General features: G+C 46.0%; 1 protein-coding gene across 1 annotated transcript; it reads left to right on the plus strand.

Annotated features, from left to right (window-relative positions):
- Positions 1–1,349: 1,349 nt before the first annotated feature.
- On the plus strand, positions 1,350–18,788 carry LOC103643892 (putative serine/threonine protein kinase IREH1). The gene is made up of 18 exons (XM_008667063.3): positions 1,350–2,246; positions 2,903–2,970; positions 3,064–3,249; positions 3,376–4,710; positions 8,046–8,218; positions 8,351–8,585; positions 9,699–9,791; positions 9,865–10,005; positions 10,077–10,169; positions 10,805–11,012; positions 11,109–11,194; positions 11,595–11,683; positions 16,847–16,898; positions 16,988–17,044; positions 17,136–17,306; positions 17,464–17,541; positions 17,941–18,104; positions 18,294–18,788. The coding sequence occupies exons 1-17, from the start codon at positions 1,619–1,621 to the stop codon at positions 18,022–18,024; spliced, it is 3,777 nt and encodes a 1,258-aa protein (XP_008665285.1). The 5' UTR covers positions 1,350–1,618; the 3' UTR covers positions 18,025–18,104; positions 18,294–18,788.
- The last annotated feature ends 3,622 nt before the right edge of the window (positions 18,789–22,410 follow it).

The raw sequence follows: 22,410 nt of genomic DNA on the forward strand, positions 1-22,410 counted from the left end.
AGAGCGCTAAGGCTAAGATAGTTGTGGTTATGGTGGAAAGTTAAAGAAAAAGCATGGGTTGCATGCAGCTACCGTGTGACAAGGTGGATGTAGATCTCTTTAACGCATCAACAATTGTGACTATTGGTAATGGGAAGATGGCAGATTTCTGGGGATCTAGTTGGATTGAAGGACATGCTCCAAAGAATATTGCACCTAAGCTATATAAGAAAGCAAGAAGAAAGAACATCTCGGTTTTCAAGGCTCTTAGGAACAATTACTGGATGCAGTTCTGTGCGCCTTTCTCTCGGGAGGAGGAAGTGAGAGAATTCGTATTACTTTGGCAAGCAATCAGCAGCGCGCAAGGTCTCAATGACCTCGAAGACACCATTTCTTGGAGATGGTCGGCAGATGGGGAATACAGTTCAAGACTTCAAGTAGCGCCTACAAAATTCAGTTCACAACGAACTTCTGTAAAACCCACATCAATCCCATTTGGAAAGCCAAAACTGAACCAAAATGTCGTTTCTTTGCTTGGAAATTGTTGCACAACAAAATATTAACTTCAGACAATCTGCAAAAACGGGGCTGACATTGCAACCAAAATTGTTCGCTTTGTAATGTATCTCCGGAGACAGCGGCTCACCTCTGTAAGGATTGCCCCTTCACCGAGGAAGCATGGAGCATGATCCTGACTTGGGCTGATTTGCGGTTCCTGGACAGTATTTCCAAAACCGGATCACTACACGCGTGGTGGTTTAGACTGAGGATGCTCTGTAGTAAGCAATCAAGAAAAAATTTCGATGGCCTCATAATTTATTTCTGGTGGAGTTTATGGCTGGAAAGAAACAACAAAATCTTTAAGGGTCAGCAGAGAACGACAGAACAAATGATATAGGTGGTGAAAGAGCTAATTGGTGGAGGTGTAGCCTGTCTGTAGCGGCTGGGGTCCCGGTCAGAGGGTTTTTTTGGGTCATTACATTTAAGCGTCAGTGTTCTATCTAGGTCATTACTGTTAAGTTTTTCGGACTATGTCAGTTTGTAAAGTTTTTTAATTTCTTCTAATATATTGGAATGACAAATCTTTTGCCTTTCCTTTTCAAAAAAAAACATATAATTTCTTCATGTCCGTGTTGCTTGCATTTCTGATTCCACTCATATTCTCCTCTCTCTATATTACAAATCTCTAACATTATAAATCTACAACATCGCGTGTTTACTACCAATTTTAGGCTCTGTTTGAAAGTATCCCGTATTTAATAAATCAATTTTTATCTTTTAGATACGAGAGACTAACTTCTTGATTTTTAAGAAATAAGCTGGTCTTTCTAACTAAAAGATAAAAACTATTTTCTTAAAAACTGTGTTGCTTCTAAACAGGTCCTTATTAGCACACAATCTACGTCTCTCTATCTAAATATAGTGTAAATATTGTAATTTGTTGCAACTTTAAGTTCTCTGTGTACGCTACACTGCTACTTGCATCTAGCCTGCTAGTCTCTCCTTGGGTGATTGGGTCCTTCAGTCCTTGCAATTTCCTCCCGCACTCCCGGTTCTCCCGCACGCTCCCCTCTGCCTGTCCGTGTCGCTTGCTTCGCTTCTGCAAACCCCTGCCCGGCGGCCGGGGCGAGGGGGCGTGATGGTGTTCAAGGGGCGCTTCTTCTCGTCGCGACACAAGTCATCGGAGTCATCTTCCAGCCCAGACGGCAGCAACAGCCCACGCACGCCTACCTCGGCCCCGGCCTCGGCATCCGCGGCGTCGCCGGCGTCGTCGTCGTCGTCTAGATCCGACAAGAAGAAGACTAAATCGGAGACTCCTAAGAAGCGCGACAAGCTCTTCGGTTCCGCGGCCACCGCACCCAAGAGCGCCGCATCGTCGGCCTCGTCAAGCCCGGCGGGTGATGGGAGGAAGGGGTCCGTGCCGCATCATAGGGATGCGGGCGTCGGGGGCGGGGGTGGCGCGTCGGCGGCCGCGCTGTCGCCGATCCTGGCGTCCTCGCTGGGGCTCAACCGGATCAAGACGAGATCCGGGCCGCTGCCGCAGGAGGGCCAACGCATGGCTGCCGTGATCGGGAGCAGCAACCTCTCGCGCGGGCAGGGCCAAGCGGAACCGTCGGCTGCCTCAGCCGGCGTCGGCGGTAGAAAGGGCGTCACCTCCTGGGCGGATACTAGTAGTAGCAGCCGCGGAAAAGGGAAGACGACCGAGCTGCCGATGCGAAGTACAGCTGGGACGAGCTTGGGACCAGTAGGGAAGAGCGCTGTAAAAGGTAACAATTATGTATGCTGTTTTTTCTTTTCCAAGCTAGTTTAGTTTAGCTATCAAGTATGGGCCTGGAAGCTGGCTATTGATTTTGTCAAAGCTAGGAGTTAATTTTTTGCTGTTTTGAGCTTGGGAAGGGATGGGGGAAAACATGTGAGCAAACAATAGTTGTTAGTTACTCCCTCAAATGCTTACTAAGATGCTATGAGTTGAGATTGCACAATTCGTCTTACTCCGCTGTAGCCGTTTACACTTGAAACACGTGCAAACGAAGCAAGTTTCTAGCTGTTTAAAGCGAAATCAGCAAGCTAGGAGGGTTATAGTTTATAAGTCGAGTTAGCAAGTGCTTGCTCTTTTTGTTGCTTGAACGCAAGGCATTTCTAATGAGCAGGCTCATAAACATTGTTTCTATATATGCATCTTATTGTATATATGCTTCATTAAGGGTACGTTTGATTTCTAAAAATATTAGTCAAATGCTACTTCTGCAGCAGAGATATTGTTTGTGTATGCGCATAGTAATTTCTCCAATTCCCCTTCTTTTTGTCTGTTATGAAAATTATTTTTGACAACTAATTGGTGGGCTCTCCTTTTGGAGCTTTGTTCTATTTTTCTCTCTCCACAACCTTTTGTGATACATGGGCTAATCCATCTCATTCACAGCTAAACCTAGTGCACAGCGGAACCATTCTGGAGATTTGAGGACACCTACTCACATACCTGAGGCTGCGGTAGTGATATTTCTATTTTTCTTCTTCCCTATGACTTTCATTTAAGTAAACAATGGCTAATCCATCCTTACATCTTTTTGCTTGCATTTTTAGTGTGCATATGATCCGTGTGAGACACCAAAGGAATCCGAGTCCCCACGCTTTAAAGCCATTATGCAGGCTACTAGTGCACCGAGGAAGAGACTCCCTGCAGATATAAAAAGTTTTTCACACGAGCTGAACTCCAAAGGGGTGCGCCCATTTCCTTTTTTGAAACCTCGGGGCATTTACAACTTAAAGGTAATCCGAGTCCACCGTTTGTGTGAGACAAGGGTCATTCATACGTCACCTTGTTTTTTTTACTCTACCCATTCCAGTTTCTTAAATATTTGTTAATAACAATACTTTCTCCTGTTATCTATGCAGGAGGTAATAAAAGTTATCCATGTGAGATTTGAGAAGGCAAAGGAAGAGGTAAATTCAGATTTGGCAGTTTTTGCAGGAGACTTGGTTAGCGTAATGGAAAAGTATGCAGACTCTCATCCTGAGTGGAAAGATGCCCTGGAGGACTTGCTAATACTTGCACGTACCTGCTGTGTCATGACACCTGGGGAATTCTGGCTTCAGTGTGAAGGTATAGTGCAAGATTTGGATGACCATCGTCAGGAACTCTCAATGGGTGTGCTGAAGAAACTATACACCCGGATGCTTTTTATCCTTACAAGATGCACAAGGCTGCTCCAGTTCCACAAAGAAAGTGGTTTTGCTGAGGATGAAGTTGTTATTGATCAGCGTGATAAGATTATACAATCTGCAGATAGGCAGATTTTAACTCAATCAGGTGTGGGTGACACAACATCCAGAGCCAGTAAAAGTGAGGCAAGAAAATCATACAGTCAGGAGCAGCATAATTTGAAATGGAAGCGTAGCCAGGAGATAAAGCCTGTTAACCTTCTTCCACCACTTGATACGGATGTTAAGAAAGTGGCTGATTCTCCAACCAAAGAACGAATATCTTCCTGGAAACCTTTTCCATCTCCTGTTACGAAGGTCCCAAAAGAATCTACTCCTACTAAATTGGAATCACCTAATAAGAAAACAGATGCACACTCTACAGTTAGTAGCCATGTTGAATTAAGCAGTCCAGTTGAATCTTTACCACAACAACAGCTTCCTGTCAAGCATCAACATAAAACTTCATGGGGCCACTGGTCTGACCAGCCAAATATTTCTGAAGAGGGTTCAATAATGTGTCGCATATGTGAAGAGTATGTTCCAACACAGTATGTAGAAGACCATTCAAGGGTCTGTGCAATTGCTGACAGGTGCGATAAAAAAGGTGTTAGTGTTGATGAACGCTTAATCAGAGTTGCGGAAATGCTAGAAAAGATGGTAGAATCTTATTCACCGAAAGACCTGCCAAATGCTGCAGTCAGCCCAGATGTTGCAAAAGTTTCAAGTTCAAGCATCAATGAAGAATCTGATGGTCCCTCTCCTAAACTCTCTGATTGGTCTAGAAGAGGATCTGCTGATATGCTTGACTATCTCCAAGAGACTGATAACACTATTTCATTGGATGACATTAAAAATCTTCCTTCAATGACATGTAAGACTCGTTTTGGACCAAAATCTGATCATGGAATGGCCACATCATCCGCTGGAAGTATGACTCCTAGGTCTCCATTAACTCCAAGATCAAATCATATAGACATGCTTTTAGCTGGTAAAAATGCAATTAATGAGAGTGGTGATCTTCCGCAGGTAAGAGATACAGTTTCAGTATTTTGCTTCTCTTTTCTCTTTGTATGATCATGCTGCTCCCTTTGCATCTTTTTGCTGCAGCAGAGATTTGGTATTGTGCTAAGCTCTTGCTGTCCATCTATTGTGTTGTAGGAATATGGCAATAGGCCAACTTTGTAGTGGCATACATCAGCCATGTTGTAGTAGTTGAAGGCTGAGCTAATGTACTAAAAAAACTCGACCTGCGGGGGTAAGACCGCCCCCACGGTATTATATCAAGAAAAAGACCTCACGCAGGTCCAGAAAACCCCCGAACCCTGCCTCACTCATACACAACGGCACCGTAGCCCATGTGAGAACGACCACGACCGGGCCTTAGACCTGTGCTTCAATGGAGTAGAGCAGTTCAGTTGCAACACATTTCAGGCTTGTGTTTGTACTGTGTGTGCTCTAATCTCAGGGCTCTTCTTCTACCTCTAGCCATGAGCTGTGAGAGTGAGTGAGCCAATTGCTCATCTGTGCAGGAGGCTAGGTTGCCAACAAGTGGTATTAGAGCCATGGTGATCGTCGGCGATGTCCCAAGACGCGAGCGGTTCAGGCGGAGGTAGAGAGAGGACTCTGTAACAGTCCTATTCACCAAAGCGTCGGGAGATTGTTGTGTAGAGGACTGTGCGAGAGGTTGGCAGGGCCAACTGGCCATGTACCAATATACTTATTGCTATATGTTGATGATATTGTCCTTACAACTTCTAGCACCGAGCTTCTGCAACACACCATCTCAGCTCTTTAGCGGGAATTCACCATGAAGGACCTGGGTGCTAGAATCTCTTCAGCACTTCCTCAACATCTTAGTGTAACGACGATCTGACGTGCTCTTCCTGCATCAGTGCTTCTACACACATGACATTCTTGAACGCGCAGGGATGGTAGGTTGCAAGCGTTGCACCACGATTGTTTACCTTCAGGCCAAGCTCGCTGCCAACTTCGGCCCTCCTATGGCGGATGCCACACAATTTTGGAGTCTCACTGGCGCCCTTTAGTACTTGATGTTCACCAGGCCTGACATTGCTTATGTTGTTCAACATGTTTGTCTCCACATGCATGATCCGTGGGAGCCCCATCTATGGGATGAAGCGCGTTCTACGCTATCTTCAGGGCACTCCAATTCATGGGCTTCATCGATGCTCCTCCGCCTTTGAGCTTGTCGTCTATACTGACGTTGATTGAACGGGTTGTCCATAATTCTAGATACACATTGGTCCACCTCGGGCTATGCTGTGTTTATCGGTGACAACCTTGTCTCCTGGTCCTCCAAGTAGTCAGAACATCGTCTTCCGCTTGAGCGCTGAGGCGGAGTATCAATTGCGTCGCCGAAGCTTCCTAGTTGTGTCTGCTTCTCTAAGCTAAGAAGCCATGTTCCCAGGACAATGGGATTGAGGAATGGGAACACGAAACATGGAACACTTTTTTTTAGAATTATGGAATGAAGGGTGCATACCTTGTAGTGTCCCATCACAACTTGGAACGTGAACCATGTGATTTTGGACGAAAACGCAGAGCGATTGGCATATCTCCATCATTCATTCACCTACAACAGTGTAAATCCTAGGGTTAATTTCTTCTGTCCCCACTGCACTTCTTTTTTCCATCGTCACCAACCGCTAGCACCACTGTCACTCGCAACCTCCAATGCGCACTTTGTCGTCAACTACTAGGATCCGGTGAAGCGCCCGAAGCCTAGCAGTAGAAGCAGAGCGCCGCCACGTCGTCGATGAGGTGGTCTGCGGCGGCGCAGGCGGAGGAGAGTCGGAGGAGGAGGTCGCAAAAGTCGGCGACGGGGCAGAGGATGCGGAGCACGCTGGGGTGGCCAAACCTGAAGCAGCGAGGCCGTCGGCAGTGGACCCGCGACCTAGCTCGGCGACGGGAAGGAGCAGAGGGATAGGGGGCGCGCGCTCCGGCGGAGCAGGGGAGACGGCGGCGTCCGCGCCTGCCTGTCACCGATGTTGGGGTGGCTGCTAGCGCAACCAGCCAGCCTCTGGGGCGACGACGCGCGCGTCTGCAGCGGGACGGCGGCGGTAGCAGCGCCACCTGCGCCTGCACTCGAGCGGCGGTGGCAGTGACGCCTGCGCTTGGTCTCTAGCGGCCTTGGCAGCAGCACCCGTGCGTGCCTACTCCCAGGCGGCGGCACCGCCCGAAGTGCTCGTGTGCGCCTGCTGCTGGGTGGCAGCGACGGTGCTCATGCGGATCTACTCCAGGGACTCACGCGCTTGAGTGTCCAGGAAGCAGAGGGGCAGGGGGCGGCGGCCGGGGCAAGGGGAAGGGCCGGCGTCGGCTGGAGGGAGGAAAGGGCTGGGCTAGCGGCGCCGGAGAGGAAGGTGGCTGTGAAAAAAATAATTTAACTTGGCTCTGGTACCATGTTGAATTGTGAAACCCTAACAGGGGTTGGACAATCTATTAAATAGACTGGAGTAACTAGGCCAGGCCCATTACAGAGGGGCGAGACAATAATTACACGGGGAGAACCCCAAACCCTAATCGGGTATTCTAACAGGGGGCAGCACCCTCCTAGGATGTGTGACAGGTCCTTCAGACCGTCGCGTTCATCGTCGTACTCGAGTCCGCGACAGATCCATCTGATCCCGCCGCACACTGCATCATTTTTTCCCGATCTATGATCGGGTTTGTGTCCCCATCTCCCACAGCCAGTTGACTTGCACGTCCTCGACATCAACTTAGACAACATGGCTTCTTCATCTTCTTCAACAATGCAACTGACGTGGCCTACGGCGTAACCGGATCTGCATGTACCACTCCTCTTTGTCTGCACGTCCATCTATGCCGGCACGCCGTCGCCACCACCGATCGAGAGGCTCCAATGTCGACATCACCATCGTCGTCTCCAACGGCTCCGCTCTCTTGCACTCGGCTACCTCGACATCATCGGCACAAAGGGCTATCATCTGCATGAGCTATTCCAGTCGCAGCATTCACACTGACGTTCCGACCGAGGGGGGATAACTCCATTGTTCTCTAGTCTGTCCGTTCGTGTTGCTAACACTACGAGCCTACGACTGTTGAGGGATGTTAGAGTATATTAGACAACTCCCGGTATGGTTGGTTTAGGATTGATTGTAATCCCGGGATAACCTCCTTATCTATAGGATAACATTCCTCGTCTCTAGGATAGGCTTCTTGGCCTCCAAGTTATGTACTCCTATATATTCCCCCTCCCTAGAGGCTCAATGCAATACATCCTACCATTCCACGCATTATACACAATCTCTCCTTCCTACAGTAGAGTCTAGATATCAAACTTTAGGAGTTGCTATAATAATGATTTCCTTCACTTTGTGCAGATTGTCGAACTTGCTGATATTGCACGATGCATAGCAAATACCCCTCTGGATGAAGAAAGCGCATTATCCCAAATGGTTACCTGCATAGAAGATCTTCAAGAAATTGTCAACCGCAGGAAGCATGAGGCCCTCACAGTCCAGACATTTGGAACACGCATAGAAAAACTACACAGGTGAGATTTTTATTTGGATTTGGCCTTCTGTTTTCATTGATATCCTGACCACATAATAAAAATTATTCTTGTGGGCTACTTCATTTTAACTGCTCTAATTAATTCATCCTTCACATTTGTATAATCCTTCAGGGAGAAGTATCTGCAGCTCTGTGACTCAGTTGATATGGACAAGGTTGATTCAGCAAGCACCATAATGGATGAAGAAGATGATGTTGTTCGTAGCTTGCGCGCAAGTCCTGTCCATCCAGTCAAGGATCGCACTTCAATTGATGACTTTGAAATCATGAAACCTATTAGCCGTGGAGCATTTGGACGTGTTTTCTTGGCCAAGAAAAGAACTACAGGAGATCTTTTTGCTATAAAGGTATTCATTGGCCAAACTTTTTTGTTCTTTCATACAACCATGAGTACCTTTTGTTAGGCACTAGCCTTATGGTTCATACCCTGGCAGATCTTGTGCAAGTAGTTCTACCCCAGAAATTGAAACTTTTTCGTATTGCTTCATAGCATGGGCATCCAATTACTTTGTTTCCAAGTCGCATGCACATATTTCTTAGTGCTGTGATTGTTGTCCAACTAGTTTTATGTCCTTGTGTCACCTTCGGATCCACAATGTGAGTCTGCCTGGTCCCTGCACCATCGATTCATTAACTGTTCTCAAGAAGTTACACGTTACACTTAAACCTAATGGCTGTCATTCAAGCCTATCCAGTAATAAGTTTCTGTTGAACTTGAACAATTCTTTTAAAGAGGAAACAATTATTGCAGCTTGTCTGATCACTTTACACACCCTTTATGATTTGAATATCCAATTAAACATTAGCATTCTTGTCTGCAAGTTGTAATTGTGTTTTCTGGACCATGGCTTTGTCTTGATATGCAACAATTTCAGTGTTCTTTTCCCTACTGCATATCATCTGAGAGCTCACAAGTGGTGCCGGCAAGTGTCTATTACAAACAGATTGCACCCTTGTCATGTCTGTGCTATTCTTGGAATAACTTTTGCATGATAGCTTTTATGCTGAACTACCTTGAATGCAAATGGTAATACATCTGGTATGGGTTTCTTGTTGAATATATAACATATTGCTTGCTTCTTGCAAGCATTATTCTAAGAAGTCTAGCAAGTAGCAATACAACAAGTTCTAATTTCAGTTTCATCTCTATAAGAGTGGGTGTGTTTTAAGCTGGCCCGCCAAGTCTGTGGCAATTGACAAACCTCCTCTTTCACCTGGGCTTGCTACTAGCAATGCTGAAACAACATAGGAGTGATCTGACTGCTGAAACAAAGTAGGTGGATTTCTAGCAAGTAGAAATACGGAATACCATGGCACCAGTTTCACTACCATTTATCAGCATTTTCCCTGTATAACCATAATAGAAAATTCTCACAAATACTTCAGTGCTGCTTTCTTTCATTTCAGTGCATACATTGCTATCTTATTGGTCGATTTAATAAGATGTCTACTCTAAGCAGGTTCTTAGGAAGGCAGATATGATTCGGAAAAATGCTGTCGAGAGTATATTGGCTGAACGTGATATCTTGATTACAGTCAGGAACCCTTTTGTGGTAAGTGAACATAAAAATCTGCCCTGTTCTGAAACGCTGTGATTTGATTCTGAAATCCTCATGCTTTTGGAAGGTACGCTTTTTCTATTCGTTTACCTCACGGGAGAATTTGTATCTGGTCATGGAGTACCTGAATGGAGGGGACCTTTACTCATTACTGAGGAATTTAGGGTGCCTGGATGAAGACGTTGCTCGTGTATATCTTGCAGAAGTTGTAAGTTTGTAGTATCCATTAATTTTCCATCTTTTTCCTTCCCTCGGTCTCATAATCAGTTTGTTCTGCAGGTACTAGCTTTGGAATATTTGCACTCTATGCACATAGTCCATAGGGATCTAAAGCCTGACAACTTGTTGATAGCCCATGATGGACATATTAAGGTTTGGAGACATGCACATACTCATTAAACCTTCTCTCGTTATACTCCGATTTTTTTATTTGATGTTTCCTAGTGTAAATTTACACTATCCAACGTCAAATAAAAACAAATGGAGGTAGTATTTTATTTGTTTGTTGTTAGATACGGCAAACGAAAGTTTGTTCCTCATGCCTTGCAAAGGCAAGCTCTAACTTGTGTTGTCTAGCTGGTTGATTTTTTTTATGTATATATGTTATGTTCTTGTCATCAAAATGCATAATGGTCACAGCTATTGGCATGTACTGGATTTGTAATAGGAGAGAACACACAACTATTGAGGATAATCGTTTTAACTTTTTAGAGATCATGATGGATGTCAGAATGGTGCCTCTTTGTTTTATTTTGAACTTCACATACTGAATATAAGGCTATGCTTATTCTTGGATATTTTTTCCCTTGATCAAAAGCAGCACTTTGTTGTATTTCACAAAAAAAAGTACCAACTGTTTTTTAATGTTTATTTCCCATGTCACTAATTTAATATCCTTTTCCTTTTATACTTCCATGGATATGCAAATTCATTTATGTTCTTGATTTGACATGGTCACTTGTACTAGTGTGTTTTCTATGTGCTGCTTATTAATGTTATTTATCCAGTTGACAGATTTTGGGTTGTCCAAGGTTGGTTTGATCAACAGCACAGATCTGTCTGGTCCTGCTGTTAGTGGGGCTTCACTGTATGGAGATGATGAGCCTCAGATGAATGAGCTCGAACAAATGGATCACCGAGCACGGAGACAAAATCGTTCTGCTGTTGGAACTCCTGATTATTTAGCACCAGAAATCCTTTTGGGGACAGGACATGGTAAATTCTGAGTAAAGTCAGTTTTTAGGCTCACTATACCTATTCCTTTTGATCCATTTGATACTAATTACTTTATTATTATGTATATACTCCTAGGTTGCAGTGCAGATTGGTGGTCTGTTGGTGTCATTCTGTTTGAGCTCATTGTTGGCATACCTCCATTCAATGCAGAACACCCCGAGGTACTGTACATTATGTTAAGTGAATAATTTTTTTGTGGCTAGTCTACCAATCTTCCTGTAACTTTTACATGGTCATAAATCATAACCAGTGTTTTAAAGTCGTCGCCTAGGCGTCGAGGCGCCCAAACAATCTGAGGCGCCTTGCTTGCCTACCTCGCCTAGGCGTCCAGGCAGTGGTCCAATGTCTTGTCTCGCCATACCGCCTTAAGAACCATGATCATACATTAAATTATCAACACAGTTGTAGCCAATCAGGGCTTATTAGATATTTTTCTGAAAAGAAGCGTTCATTATCAATGTGTGTTGGCCATTGGAGCAAATATTCACCATTGTACTATTAGATTTCTGTAGACCAAGGATCTGAAAACTTTGTTAGCTTATTTTCTACTTGTTTCTGTAGGCAATTTTTGAAAATATTATGAATCGCAAAATACCTTGGCCACATGTCCCAGAAGAGATGAGTTTTGATGCACAAGATTTAATTGACAGGTAAGAAATATTTCAAACCTTTTTTCATTACTCAATTTTTTTTCTCGAACACGCATGAGAGTTGCATATCATTTCATTAGCAGAAGGAAGAAAAACAAAACACATTATATATAGGGACCTAACAAAACACTCACGCACACATACAACAAGAGGCACAACCGCCTCCTAACAGGGGTTGAACACAAAGGCTAGGTACGAAAGACGGGTCAAGGCTTTGGCCCCCGCAAAACACCACATATTGAACTCATCACCGGCTGAGGCAAGCAATCTAGCTATAGAAGGCTGAGCACCATTGAAAACACAATCATTTTGATGTCTACAGATACTCCAAGCCCCTAGGACCACCAAGGAGTTAAAGCCATCTCTGAGATCCTTAGGAACAACCTCAACCGATCTACTCCACCAAGCTTCAAAATTTATATCATCCAGCACCGGGAAAAGGGCGGCCAGGCCGACTCATTGAAGGAGAAACCATAATTGCCTCGCAAGAACACAGTAAACAAGCAAGTGATGAATAGACTTCCTTTCCTGGCCACATAAAGGGCAATTACTAGGATGGGGAAGACCCTTCTTAGCGAGCCGGTCAGCCGTCCAACACTTGTTATGTAAGACCTACCAAAGGAAGAAATGACACTTAGGCGGCGCCCAGGTGCACCACATTCTTTCAAAGCCCGCCAGGGAGGTAGAGCCACATAACATTATCTCATAAGCAGATTTTGTCGAATAGAGACCATTGGAATAGAACCTCCAATAATGTTTATTAGGAACCCTCGGTTGAAGAGCAACATCAACTATAGCATCTGCAAGAATGATGAAGTCAGCAATGACCTCCCACGTCACCACTCCTCTTAAATCACCAAGCCACGAAGAGCTACACAGAGCATTAGCCACTGTTTTTCTCTTCACCAGTCTTTTGGGAACCAAACTAAAAACTTGAGGGGCCAAGTCTGCAATCATCTGACCCATGAGCCATCTGTCATGCCAAAAAAAGAGTGGACTGCCCATCGCCCACCATTGAAGCCATTGCCAAAGAGCACAAGCTATCCAAAAACCTATTTGATCGGATAGGCAAATCTGCCCAAGGTTTGGAAGAATCAGTTTTTTGGAGCCAGATCCATCTAACATGCAGTACCCTATTCAAACACTGAATATCAGAAATACCAAGGCCCCCAACTCTTTGGGACGTGTTACATTGCCCCAGGCCACCATACAGTGGCTACCATTAGCCTCTTTACACCCTCTCCACAGGAATCCGCGACTGATTTTATCAATGGCCTTAATTGTTGAGTTTGTGATCTAAATTCTGAAGAAGGCGACCAAGTTGGCGAGCGAAGCGGAGGCCCGGCGCCGAGAGGCTTGGGCGGTACAAATCGTTCCCTACTCACCTTAGGGTTTCACCTTTATAAATACACTTGTAATCCGCATGAGATAGCTATCTCATTGTAAAATCTCCTGGGATCTGTAACCACCCGAAAAATAGTGAGATTGTTGCTGGCCGGTGCCCGTGGTTTTTTCCCCTTCGCTTTGGAGGGGTTTTCCACGTTAAATATGTGTCTTCTCTGTGTTTGATCTACTTTATGTCGTATTGATTCATAACATTAATAGCCCACTTAGGCAGATCCAGTGCCATCATATGATAGATAACAGTAGCAGTGAACACAAATTGCACTTGGGTAGCTCTGCCAGCACGGGTCATCAGGTCAGCTTTCCAAGCCGGTAAGAGGTCCACCACCTTATCAATGAGAGGCTGAAGCTGAGCCTTAGACAACTTCAGGGAGAGAGGAAGGCCCAAGTATTTAATTGAAAAAGCTTCAAATCTGCAGGGAAGAAGCTGCTGGACCAAATTCAGATCAACATGGGTGCATCGAATGGGCGCGATACTGCTCTTCGCTATATTAGTCCTCAACCCTGAAGCTTCCCCAAACAGATCCAAAATCATCACATCAGTATTTAAGTCACTGGGCTCTGGTTTTAGGAAGAGCGCCACGTCATCGGCGTAGAGTGAGATCCGGTGATGGATGGAATTAGAAGAAATGGCCTGCAGCAACCCATGCTCCTCAGCCTTGACCATAAGCACATTGAGGACATCCATAACAAGAATAAAAAGCAGCGGAGACAAGGGGTCGCCTTGCCGCAAGCCCCTTTTATGAGAAATGAAGCTCCCAGGCACCCCATTGAGCAGGACCTGGGTGGAAGAGGTCATAAGAATACCACTTATCACATCCCTCCACATGGGACCAAAGCCCAATTTTTCCAATACTTCAAGAAGGAAAGGCCAAGAGACCGAGTCGAAGGCCTTGGAAATGTCCAGCTTCAGGAGAATTCTAGGCTTATTTTTAGCATGCAGAAATCTTGTCGTGTGCTGGACGAGCATAAAATTGTCTTATATGAAACGACCTTTGATGAAGGCGCTTTGAGCTTTAGAGACCAGCCCCTCCATGTGGCACCTCAACCTATTAGCAAGAACCTTAGTAACCAACTTGGCGAAACTGTGGATCAAACTAATGGGTCTGAAATCCTTGGCAACTAGAGCATCATTATGCTTTGGCAGCAGTGTAATGAAGGCTGTGTTAAGAAATCTGAAATTCCTGAAGTCTCTCCAAACTGTTGAAACAGCCGCCAAAATGTCGTCTTTTATAATAGGCCAGCAACACTTATAAAAATGCCGAGTGAAACCATCGGGGCCAGGGGCCTTATCCAAGGGAAGCTGCTTGATAGTGTTCAAGATCTCCTCAGTAATCAAGAGCCTTAAGATCATGCTGCTGCAAACCTAAGGCTTCCAGGTTGATAGTTTGATTTCTTTGCACCTCACTTCCAATTAGATTCATATAGAAATCCCAGAAAACCTCGGCCTTCCCATCATGGGAGGTGATGAGCTGATCCCCATCCCTTACTGCACCAATAAAATTCTTCCTCTTACGAAACCTTGAGCAAGTATGAAATAACTTGGTGTTGGCATCGCCGTCCTTGAGCCAAGACAACCGAGATCTGGTCCTAGCCACCGTCATGAGCAGGGAAGCAAGAACCAAGGAATGCTTCTTCAATCTCTGTAGCAGCCAGCATTTGAGGTCAGTAAGAGATCTACCATCCCTTGCCGATTCCAGTTGCAACATCACTTCTCTAGCCAACTCAAGTTGCAACTTGAAATTGCCCACTTTCTTGTCACTCCATCGCTGCAGCCCCTTGGCTGTAGCTTTGAACTTGTCCTGAGCAGGGAAGCAAGAACCAAGGAATGCTTCTTCAATCTCTGTAGCAGCCAGCATTCGAGGTCAGTAAGAGATCTACCATCCCTTGCCGATTCCAGTTGCAACATCACTTCTCTAGCCAACTCAAGTTGCAACTTGAAATTTCCCACTTTCTTGTCACTCCATCACTGCAGCCCCTTGGCTGTAGCTTTGAACTTGAGGGAGAGGGATTTGAGGGGACAAGAAATATTCTGGACAGAGTTCCAAGCATTAGAAACCACGTCTTGAAAGCCCTCAAATTTTGGCCAAAATGACTCAAAATGAAATCTCCTCTTGCCCCGATGATTATCCTTCAATCCAAGAAGGAGAGGACAATGATCGGAGTCCTCTGAAGAAGAACATTGAAGCAAGAAATCTTGGAATTTCTGCTCCCACTCCAAGGAACAGAACACCCTGTCCAGCCGTACCAACACATCATGTGCCCCTGCCCAGGTGAACTTCCTTCCATGCAGATCAATATCTTTGATTCCTAAGTCTTGAATACACTTCCTGGATCTTCCCATCATGGCTCAGTTGAGATTGAGATTATTTTTGTCTTCATCTTTATATATCAAGTTGAAGTCTCCACCAACAATCCAAGGTCCAGCACAATTAGCTCTAATTAGGTGCAATTCTTGCAGTAACAGGAGCTTCCTATCGTTACCCTGAGGCCCGTGCACACATGTAAGCCACCACTCATCAGTCATCACCAATAGCTGTACAGAATTTGACAGAAACACTGAAGACATCCACACGGGAGTCAACAATAGCTCCCAATTTGGACCTCCACGCCAGCAGCACACCACCACTAGCACCAACAGAAGGTAGAGCCACAAAATTGTTGTCGAAGTCAGGACCCAATAACGAGAGAACAAAGCGACGGCTGCAACTTTGCATCTTGGTTTCTTGCAAACAAATTATATCTGCACGAACTACTAGACTTACAGAATCCTGTCTCGCGACGGAATTTAAGCCGTGGACATTCCAGAGTAGAATTATCGAGGGATCCATTAAATAATATTTAGAGAACAACCCACATCCACCATATTAGCAGACCATGGTGGCCGCCCCACCCAAGTCATCTGGGACTGTCCAACCGAAAAGTGCGGCAAGGGCCTGAACCTGTGGACAGGATAGAGGATGGCTGAAAAGCTTAGCATAATCCTCCAGATCCTTGTGGTTGAGCTGATTCCTGCCTGGACCATTATTAATAGCGTTCATCACCATTTTCTTGGCCCTGGGGATCTGCGGAATATGCTCAGCGCCCAGACCGGCCACCCGTCGACTTCTGCGGAGCTCCTGCGAAGGATTAGCAGGTCTTTTCCTCTTCATAATCTTTGGAGTAGGTAGTAAGCTGCCAATTTTTTTGGACAGCAGCCTGAAGAACTGCTGCTTGCTAGGAGATTCTTCCCCTGGTGGTTCAACCTGGCTAATGGAATCATGCTGTCTTCTTCTACTGTAGACTTTAACTGCTGTCCTGTCAGGATTAGGATGCAATCTGCAGCTCTGGACTGTGGGCGAGGTTAAGTTGACTGATCCCAGCGGCTCAGCTCCAGATTGCTGAGGCGAGATCAGCCCACTTAGCCCCAGCGACCTGGAAGAAGTGGGCGGGAGGGTGGAGATTTCTTTGGGTACGAGATCCGCTGTTTGACAATGGGGCGAGACAGGCCTATCAAATTCCAGCGGCCCAGCAGTTGTGTTCCTATGCCATCAGTTGTGTTCTGTTGTTTTAAATTACTCTAGTTTCTTCCTCGTATGGTTTTTCCCTTGTATTTGTTCGGATTTTATATGTTAATACGGGCATATGCTATCTACAATCTAAATCTCAATTTCAGTGCTACTTATCTAGTTCATACTCAATTTCTAATTATTATAGCGAGTTAATTTCAGCTATGGTTAAATAAAACTAACCTGAAGATCTTGCACCAACTTTGTCCAGATTATTGACAGAAGATCCTCATCAACGACTAGGAGCAAATGGTGCCTCAGAGGTATTTTAATGACACTGCAGACCATATTTCTTGGTTATTCTTTTTAAAGAAAATTTTATATGGACATATGGGAATCCTGTTTCATTTAGGTTAAACAACATCCATTTTTCAAAGACATTAGCTGGGATACCCTTGCTAGGCAGAAGGTGAGGAAGGGGCAGAATTTACCTAACTCTTCAAACTTGTAGTGCATATTTTTCTGTATGTATGCCAGGGATAACATAAATTCATTTGCAGGCTGCCTTTGTTCCTTCCTCCGATAGTGCATTTGATACTAGCTACTTCACCAGTCGCTATTCTTGGAATCAATCAGATGAAAACATATATGAAGCATATGAGTTAGAGGACTCCAGTGATAATGGAAGCCTTAGTGGAAGCAGTAGTTGTGTGAGTAACCAAGATGACATGGTATGAGTAATTTTCTTATTTATTTGCTGAGCAACAAATAAAAAATAACCTTAGAGAAAAAAGTCAAAAGAATATTGTATTGTGCTTGTGCATAGTTGATCTAGCCTTTTGTTTTTAAGTTTTTTTTCTTCTAACTGTTCAATATGTCTTGTACCAGGGGGAGGACAGCACTGGCCTCAATGAGTTTGAATCTAGTGCAAATGTCAATTATTCTTTCAGCAACTTCTCGTTCAAGGTATATATACTTGGCTATGGTTTCATATCATCTCTTCGACGTAATCGAAACCTGGCAATTTACAAGATTAAATTAGCATAGAGCAGGCAGTCCGCTTTTTACTTTATTCCTTCTCAACTTAGCCTCTTCACTCTTCTCTTTCTTTTTCTGCTCAGCAATAGGCAAAATCTATATTTGCACAAGTAGTAAATATCAAAATTTGCAATGTTATTGCAATTGTAGTACTGCTGTACCCGTGAGCCAGGTCTTGAACGCTACAGAGGCAGTATTCTTTTCTTCTCAATATGATGATATATGCAGCTCTCTCGCGTGTTTGAGAGAGGGAAAAAGTCACTATCCATTGATAAGTTGCCTAGAAGATTGTACCACAACATTCCTTTGACTTAATTTTCGGTGCAGAATCTATCACAACTTGCTTCCATCAACTACGATCTGCTCACCAAAGGATTGAAGGATGATCCACCGCCAAGAACAGAAATGTAGCAGTTAATCTAAATTTGGATGGACTCATTTGAGTACTCAGACAGTCTACAAGGTGCTCGTGGGATGTAGGTCTTGTACATGTAAGTAGGCATTTTGTTCTTAGACTACCTCCAGCAACTTACCCATACTATCTTCCATCACATCTCCTATTTCAAACTCATACAAAGTGCAAAACTGTGTTTTAAGTGACCATATGGGTTATATCACCTCTTCCATTTGAAGTTGATTAACTCTCAAAATGTTAATATCTGTTACTGTCACTTCTGCAGATCAAAGTGTGAGGCATGGTCTGTTCCTATTGAGGCTGTTCCTACATCTCGCGGATCCGAGTACAGTTTTGGTGTTGCCTTGTTTTCATGACTATTGCCATGCCATCATCAGTGAAATCACCCTTGACCAAATTTGGCATTCGACCTAGGAGCGCTGTCTTTTTGGTTCGTCTTTCCTTTTTTTTTAGTCCTATTATGAGCCTTGGGTTTACGGAGATTGGTCAAGGTTACTGTATTCAGAATACAGCTCCTGAAGACGTAGGCGGGTTTCAGAGAATTGCCATTCTGGCATACAGTTGACTCTGGTTCGTTAAGCTGGTAGCCCGCTGGACTTCCTGCGGCCAGAACTGTCCACAACATTTTGATGGCCGTGGAATATAACATTTTGCTTAATGTGTCCAGTGTCCAACAGAATCAGGGACATTTTAAGAAGAATATTAACCGATTGACATTATAAGGATATCAAATGGAAGCGGCGTTTTATGCAATTCAAAATTCGATGGGCATCGCCCAGTAGTCATATTGTGAGTATCTGTAGGCTAGTCGGAATCGTAACGGTTTGTCCGATGTCATGTCGCTTGCAAAATGCTGTAGTAGCACTACCTGCTGTTTATTAAACTCAGAACTCGAACTCTTTTAATAGCCCTCGTAGACTATTTTTAACATCGCCAAGAGCACTGCCATGTCACGGATGAGATATTTAATCCAGCTACCTTTGGCTTGGATATTTTAGAAATTGGAGTACTGAAGAACGAATATAGAGGCTCCGACAAATGACCTCAATGAAGACGACCCGGTTTTAAATTACAAGATATTTTAGCTTTTTATATATATTACTTCTACTTCGAAGTATATGTATCTAGGTATAGCACATAGCTAAATGCACAGCAAATGATACGTATCTATAAAGACCACCAAAACGTGAAAAGAGTAAAGTTTTAAACGTCTTATAGTTTGGAATAAATGTAAAAAGGTTGCAAGTAGACATCTACACACTCGAATAAAATACAAAACAGGTTCCATCAAAAGAAAGTTTGCACAACGCATGGATCTGCGCATCCATGTAATGTAACAATGTCAAGGAGTAGATTGCAATTCTCGAATATTTATCGGCCGTTCATTTTTGAACTAGACGATGATAAATAAAAAAAGGGCGGAGGGAGTACTAGTCTGTCAACGCTGGAAATTTCTTCGGCACCAATGCCATATATCCGTAGAAGTGGTAGGATAACTCCTCATTCGTCTTTGAAATTACAGCCGCATCCTTTACACATGTAGAACGTCGTCTCTCCCTCATCTGCTGAACGCATCTGCAATTTCCGGTGTCAAGAGCAATAATTGGATACGTAAAACCTGGAAGGATTGGTCATCCAATGCTGAAGGATTAGTTGCTAACCTGTATGTTGTAAAATTCAGCTTTTGGATGGTCGCATTTTGGACAGGCTTTATTTGTCTATTTGCAAGAAACAAGATTTGTGAATAACCCAGAAGAACAAAACTTGTTAGACTTGCAATATATTTGAAGGACAAACAACTTACCACTGGTCTTTGCCCAACAACGTCCTCCGTTTGTGTCTTTAACCCTCTTCGAATATCCTGAAAAACAGCACACGGTTAAAAAAAAGCACATTGATGATTCAACCAGTCTAGTTCATTATATCTTATATCTGGCTGAAAGCATCTAGGTCCCTAATTGGTTTTGGTAACTAATAACAACATAAGATTTTCATGACTAAAATATGTTTGCGGCTATACAGTAAGGTAAGTCACAATGATATAGAAAAAATAGGCTTAAAAAGTTGTCATGCCTTTATTGATGAAAACCAACGAACGGTTTAAAAAAAGATAAGTCCAAATAAACGAAGGATCTGTTAGTTTTAAGTATCAATGAGTGGTGATGTCATGTACGGGCGCTCGTACGCCAGGCAGCGTCACGCCCGTAACAGGCGCCACGCACAGGAGCGCGATCTGGGAGGGCACGCAGATCTGGGAGATCCGCAGGAGCATATGGAAAGTAGTGGCTAGGAAGGAAAATAGGAGAATGGAAAGTAGAAGGAAGGAAAGGAGGAAGTGATTAGTGTTACCATGTTTAAGCTTGCCTAAAATAAAGGAGCGATTGGCTCCAGGACAGCAAGCCGATGGCTATATATGCGGCACAGGGAGACAGGAATAAAGGCAACAAAGAAGTTATCTCTTCTCCACCTCTCTCTACCAACTAAGCCTACGGCTGTGGGGGATAACCACGCCAGAGAAGACGACGAACCGCGGCTACAACCTTCGTAGCCGAGGGCCCCCTGCTCTAGACGACCAGGCCCTTGACAACCTGGTATCACGAGTCAGGCGATCTTCGTCCTCTCGATCCCACACCTCCGATCAGTCCCTCGACGTCACCCAACCACCACCTAGCCCTCCACCCTCACCATCGTCGGCCTCCTCCATTATGAGCACCAAAACCATCGACGATCTGGCTGCGATGATCGAGAAGCTCACGGGCACGATCTCTGTCCTCCAAAATGACGTCGAGTCGTTGAAGAAGGACAAGGCGCCTTCCTCCTCGCCATCCGGCAGCGGCGGCCAGCACCACATCGATCGACCGCCAAGGTTCCAAAAGATAGACTTCCCGCGTTTTGACGGCAAGTCGGACCCCATGCTCTTCGTCAACCGCTGCGAGTCCTACTTTCATCAGCAGCGGATCATGGAGGAGAAGGTTTGGATGGCTTCTTACCACCTCGAGAGCGTGGCCCAGTTGTGGTACCTCCAGCTACAGACGGACGAGGGGACTCCGCGCTGGCACCGCTTCAAGGACATCCTCCAGTTGCGCTTCGGGCCTCCCCTACGCTCGGCGCCGCTGTTCGAACTCGCTGAGTGTAGGCGGACGGGCACCGTGGAGGAGTACCAGAACCGCTTCCAAGAGCTACTACCGCGCGCCGGACCACTGGAGGAACGCCAACGCGTGCAACTCTTCACGGGCTGGCTGCTGCCACCGCTCAGCCATGCGGTGCGCATCCACAACCCCCAGTCGCTCGTGGCGGCTATGAGCATCGCGCGACAAGTGGAGCTGATGGAACTCGACAGGGCCCCAGCGCCAGCCCAGACCAGGCCAGCCGCGCGCGCCGTCCTGCCTCCTCCGCCGCCGCGACCGGCGCCTCTTCCGGCGCCCCACGTGCCTTTGACGCTCCCGGCACCACCGGCGGGCGCGGCTCCAGGCCGTGGCGAGGGCAGAAGGCTCAGCACTGAGGAGATGGCTGAACGTCGTCGCCTCGGATTATGTTTCAATTGCAATGACAAGTATTCCAGGGGTCACAACAGGTTCTGCAAGCGCATCTTCTTCGTCGAAGGCGTCGAGATCATGGACGAAGACGGCACCGACCACCCCGACGGCCCCAACGCTGAGGCGTCGTGCTTCTCGTTGCAGGCCGTCTCGGGCTGCCCCGTGGCCGACACCATGCAGGTGGCCGTCATGCTAGGGGCCACCCCGCTCGTCGCCCTCCTCGACTCGGGCAGCACACACAATTTCATATCCGAGGCAGCGGCGCGGCGTTCCGGCCTTCCCCAGCAACAGCACCCGCGCCTATCGGCCATGGTGGCCAACGGCGAGCGCATCACTTGCATGGGCGTCATCCGCAACGCGCCCCTCACCGTCGGCGGCGACGCATTCCTGGCCGATCTCTTCGTCATGTCGTTGGCCGGGTACGACGTCATCCTCGGCACTCGGTGGTTGGGCGCGCTGGGGCCCATCGTGTGGGATCTCGCGTGCCGGCGCATGTCGTTCCAGCACCACAAACGTACGGTCTGCTGGACCGGCGTGCCCACGTCCTCGGCTCCGGTGCTGGGCGCCACCACCGCGGCCGAGCCTCTTCTCGCGGCTCTTCTGGACACCTTCGCGACCGTCTTCGCAGAGCCGGCCGGTCTGCCCCCGTTGCGCGCCCATGACCACCGCATCATCCTCAAGCAGGGCGCGCAGCCGATGGCGGTCCGACCCTACCGGTACCCGGCGGCGCACAAAGACGAGCTGGAACGCCAGTGCGCCGCCATGATCGAGCAAGGGATCGTCCGTCGTAGCGATTCACCGTTCTTGTCGCCGGTCCTCCTCGTGAAGAAGCCCGACGGGTCGTGG

This window comes from Zea mays, chromosome 1 (genome assembly GCF_902167145.1).
Source record: "Zea mays cultivar B73 chromosome 1, Zm-B73-REFERENCE-NAM-5.0, whole genome shotgun sequence".
In the NCBI taxonomy this organism is placed as follows: Eukaryota; Viridiplantae; Streptophyta; class Magnoliopsida; order Poales; family Poaceae; genus Zea; species Zea mays.